Source organism: Eptatretus burgeri, chromosome 13 (genome assembly GCF_056783735.1).
Source record: "Eptatretus burgeri isolate ZD-2024b chromosome 13, Ebu_testis_v1, whole genome shotgun sequence".
NCBI lineage: Eukaryota > Metazoa > Chordata > Myxini > Myxiniformes > Myxinidae > Eptatretus > Eptatretus burgeri.
In genome coordinates this window covers 62,153,550-62,158,897 of record NC_140973.1, presented here as the reverse complement: position 1 = coordinate 62,158,897, position 5,348 = coordinate 62,153,550, and the positions used below count along the sequence as shown (strand labels likewise).

The 5,348-nt window shown below is 39.6% G+C and overlaps 1 protein-coding gene across 2 annotated transcripts in view; it reads right to left on the bottom strand.

Annotated features, from left to right (window-relative positions):
• Positions 1–5,113, bottom strand: part of LOC147014626 (homeobox protein CDX-1-like) — a 43,234-nt gene extending 38,121 nt beyond the window's left edge. Inside the window, exon 1 of one of the 2 annotated variants that reach the window (XM_085852750.1) lies at positions 4,461–5,113. In XM_085852750.1, the coding sequence (XP_085708876.1) occupies positions 4,461–5,109 (649 nt within the window). In that variant the 5' untranslated portion in view covers positions 5,110–5,113. The remainder of the gene's footprint in view (positions 1–4,460) is intronic. The other variant, XM_085852749.1, reaches the window with a different exon arrangement.
• Positions 5,114–5,348: the final 235 nt, after the last annotated feature.

The window sequence follows — 5,348 nt, the reverse complement described above, 5'->3', positions numbered from 1 at the left end:
CCATCCAATGAAAAAGAAATAGTAGATATCATTTATCATTTGAAAAAGAAAACAGCCCAGGATTTCACAACATAAACAATGATTTATTCATGATCGTTATTTCAGAAATTGTCAAACCCTTAACCCAAAGTCTGAAGTCTCTATTGTTAATGGTGTTCCTACAAAGTTGAAAATAGTAAAAGTTGTTCCCATTTTCAAAAAACGGAGAACCACAAAACCTGAGTAATTATCGAATCATTTCTCTGTTGAAAATTCTTGAAAAACTCATCTATATCTGCACTGTAAATTTTTTAAAGCATTAGGATATCTGCAAAATTTCAGTTTGGTTTCTTGTGAAAAGCACACTTCTCACACCCTTCTACATTCAGAAATAAAGTTGTTTTTGCTATTGACAAATAGTCCAGACTATTTCAGTTGGTTGGTGTTTCAACTCTCATCCAGTTGGTGTTTTCTAGACTTCTGTAAGGCCTTTGACACTATTGATCATGATATCAAATGATGTAAATAATCTCACAATGGGGTCGGGGGGGGGGGGAGGCCTCGGAGTGGGTCAGAAATTACCTTATCAATACAAAACAATTTGTTTGTATGAATGGAACAGAATAAAGTATGAAGTCTGTGTCTTGTGTGCCCCAGGAATCCCTCCTGAGGACACTTCTTTTTATCATATATATTAATGTTTTTCACAAATACTCATATGTATTGTCTTTTATCTTATATGCCAATGACTCAAGTGTTTTCTTCTCACATAAAAATTTGTAGACCCTTCTAAATACAAATTCTTCAATTCTTGGACCTTCACAAAGGAGCTAATCTTAACATGCATTTGCTTATCTTTAGGTTTTCCCAGAAGATTGTATAAGCGCTTATTATTAGTATTGATTTCTTGATAATTGAAATGCTTCATTTATGTGAGCATGATTCATTTGACTGTACATGTACACAGAAAAATTATTGTATTGAAGAAATACATAGAAATAAATTATAGTTAAATTAAAAGTCCCAAAACGGGTTGTGACTGCACTTTGCACGCGCCAACTTATTGCTTTCCATTATGTAATGGACACGGACTCAGAGGTTAAACTAATACAAAAATCAAGTACAATGGTTATATACATTTATCACGTACTCTATAGTGATTCACAAAACAACCGTAATATAAATGAAGGAAAAGTAGGTTTGACTAAAATAAACACAAAACATACTGCGTCTGTCTCAAGTTGTGATGTCATAAATCAATATTGTTTCTCACAAGTGTGAGATCGTTATCATCCTGCATTATTGCATAACATCACATGGATGGATTTTGTGGATCACTTTTTATGCAGGCGATATGGGATCCCTTAGGGGAAGTACATGGTATATAGGTTGGCTTCATACCTCGAATGTAGCATAGAGGTATAAACACTTGCTTCTGAGCTGTCTAACCTGGGTTCAAATCCTGACCCAACGATAAACTGTTATCCTGATTTTTCACAGGCGGAGCGTTTCATCAATGTATGCCCCCGTCCCTTGGAGGTATATTAAACTGGGTGTTTTTTGATGTTTGAAGTTACTGCTGTCAGCAGTTTTTGGAGGTTGAAGTTACCATGCTGTCCTTAGCAAACAGTAGGCGAGTCATCTCAGGCATAATGGTTAAGGCACAAATTCCTACTCTAACTAAAGAGAACACAGCATCAGCGACACATCCACACCCATCAGCAAATTATGCTACCTACAGCCATGTGCTGTACATGAAAGAAGATGACAAATACCCTACAATGACAGGTTCATAGCTACCTCTAGTCATTCAAACAAACAAATGAGCCAACAAAAAACTAGCAAACAAACAAACAAACATACATACATACATACATACATATTGATCCAAAAATCAACTAATGAACCAATAAACAAAGAAATAAAGGACCAACAAACAAGCAATCTAATGAGCCAACCAACATACAAATGAACAAACTAACCAACGAACCAACAAACAAACAAATAAATAAAGGAACCAACCAACAAACAAATAAATAAAGGAACCAACAAACAAACAAATAAATAAAGGAACCAACAAACAAACAAACAAAGGAACCAACAAACAAACAAATAAAGGAACCAACAAACAAACAAATAAAGGAACCAACAAACAAACAAAAGAACCAACAAACAAACAAAGGAACCAACAAACAAACAAAGGAACCAACAAACAAACAAAGGAACCAACAAACAAACAAAGGAACCAACAAACAAATGAACCAACAAACAAATGAACCAACAAACAAATGAACCAACAAACAAATGAACCAACAAACAAATGAACCAACAAACAGACTGGGTGCCTGTGTCTGCATTCACAATAGTACACGTCGTTTTCACATCAAACACTTCTCGTGAAGTACGAGTATAACGGAAAGGTTCAGACAGACATGAATCAACATAGTGCCAAATGTCCACTTGTCTCATGGGAATGATGTAAACACAGGATTACGAGTATAAAGGAAAGGTTCAAACAGACAGGTACAAAGATAGACAGTGTCAAACGTCCACATTTGTCTCACTGGAATGATGTAAGCCCAGGACTCGTACAAGTAATGATTTAACTTCCATAACAAATAATAATTTGGTTTTGACAGGTTTTGGGAATAACAACGATTTTTGAACAATAAAACAAACGTGTCATTTTATACACACGGCCGTTTAGGTCCCGTAAATGATTTCCATTTGTGCCAGAATCGGCGCACTTGGAATGGAATATGAGTAAAGTTTCATAGTAAAGTTAATTTGCATTTTCCTTTTCTAATAACTTTGATTCCTACTCCGTCCTCGTTCGATATACTACCTCGTTTACCCTGTGTCATGTGCGACCAGGTAAACGAGTGAATCGCCGGTATGCAACCACATTCACACTATTATTACCTGCTTTATTACACCTTTTAAAATGTTTCGTCGTTTTTAAGTAGCTAAACGATAATGGACACAGTTTAACGACGGACAAGACTGCAGATGTAAACCCAAATGTGAACGTGTCCACATATCATTTATTATTCGTTCGTTTACGACTTTAGTCCAATTGCACTGTGGGTTCTATGATATGATTGATGATACAGTTAATCGGAACTCGTGTAAATACGTCGATGTTGATCGTTTATGGCTTTTCAAAAATGTTTTCTTTCCCACAAAAGGTATCTGTGAATCATAAATGGACATACACTGTGATAATGGCGTTAGAAACTGTGAGTAATCATCGAGGACCAACGGACATTATAAAAGCAATAAATAGTAAAAACTTTTGAACACTGTGAAGGTAAATGTTAATTTCAATTGGCCAATGGACGACCGTAAAGTAAATCTGTGCAACCTTCAAAACGTTCTACCGATGAGATGCTCGTAATAGTTGCAAGACTCACCGAAAACAAAGTATGAGCCGTAAATGCGGTATTGAGAGACATAAATAAATTATATATATATATATATATATATATATATATATATATATATATTTATACACATATACATATATATATATATATATACACATATAAATATATATACACATATACATATATATATATATATATATATATATATATATACATATATATATACACATATACATATATATACATACATATCGTCAAAAATTACATAAACTGATTTAAAAATAAACGTTACACGTCTTGGACCATTGTGAGTATGTCGTTGGTCGAACCTCTTGACCATCGCACGTAAATGATCCATTGGTTGGATGCGTCTCATGACCCTGTGCATGACCCCGTGTTCAAATTCCATGTATGCGTTAATTTGTACGTTGTCCGTCCCCTAAGTGTCTTTCTATTCATGTAATAGACGAGCTGCACACAAGACGTTATGAGTGTTAATTGGTTGTGTTGTATTGAAGATAAATAAATAAATATGTGGATCCGATATGTAGTTTATAAAACTTATAAAATGATAATAACAAATGGGAAAAGTCAAATAAAAATTCAGTTGGAGCACGATTAGTGGTAGTTTGTAGAGCGGAGGTGTATAGACGGACGCGTTCGTATAGGTGGTGTTGGGGTGGGGGGGTGGGGGGTGCGATTCGGAAGCTATTGGTGCTAGCGCGGCCAGAGGTCACGATTCCGAGTTAAACTTCTGACCTTACGCGGCAACATTAGTCTTACACATCGGGCGGGGCCTGGGGGAGGAGGCTGGGGGTGAATTAAAAAGAAACTTTACAAAGGCGCGATCTTTGTTCAGTGCATATAAGAAAAGGAAATCGTATCAAAGTGTTGATAAATACCATTTTATATCCACCAGAGTCCAAGTTTTGCGAAATTTGCGTCTCATGATACATCCAGTTAGTATGGTCGTCGGGTGGCAAGGGTGGGAGTATAAGATGTAATAATTAGCGAAAAGGAAACACAATAATTGATGGAATCATTAAGGTGAAAGGAAAGTGAAGACCGTGGGGGTAGACCTTGTGGTGCACGTACCGGTGTTATTGCTCTGAATTGGCGTGGGATTGCGCCGCATCCAGTCGAAGGGACTTCTTCGCCCATTGTCCGGAGACGCCTGAGCTGCACCATTTGAGAGACCGTTAAGCGGGGACAGGTACCCAGCTGGGGCAGGAGCATGCGCGGTGTGACCACCGGGGTGAGGGTTGTAGTCCGTTTGGAGGGGCGGCGAGTACGCGATATGCTCCACAGGTGAGGGTGCGCCCAGAGCGGCTGCACTTTGTGGGGCATGTAGAGACCCAGGAGGGTAAGAGATCCACGCGTCCTCCCTGGAGGTTCCACCGTACGCACTCTGGGCAACTGTCCAGTGAGACTGGGTATGTCCTCCGTGGAGCAGCCCCGAGTCGGGGTGCACAGCCGGGTGGTGGTACCCACCGTAGTCCGCGTATTGTACCGGAGAGCCCTGCGACTGAACGAAATTCTGATGCGAAAGGCCAGGATGTCGGACGGGGCTTGAGTACATCGCGTTGTCCTTCTCGAGCAGATAGCTCACGTACATAATGTCCGGCGTCCCGCGCAACAAGCGCGCATTGCTTGGTCCGCTTACGCTCCTGATCCCAAGGGTCGACGCCCCGACAGCGGCTCGTGCTTCACCGAGGTTGTAAACGTCGTGAAATGCGGGCGGCATTCAATTGCTCCACCCTCACGATCCCCCCTTTCTCCACCCGCTTCTCCAAGACGCCCACCAGACCTCGATCGCTCCACCTTGCCCAATATGACCTCTACCTCCCACCCCCAAGTCCCCTCCTCTATCCTTTGCTTCATCAGTCGGTATTTTACGCATACCCTTCATGTCATCGTCGTAATACGGATGGTGATGATGCTGGGAACACACTTTATAACATGTAACTACACTTGTATCTCCTA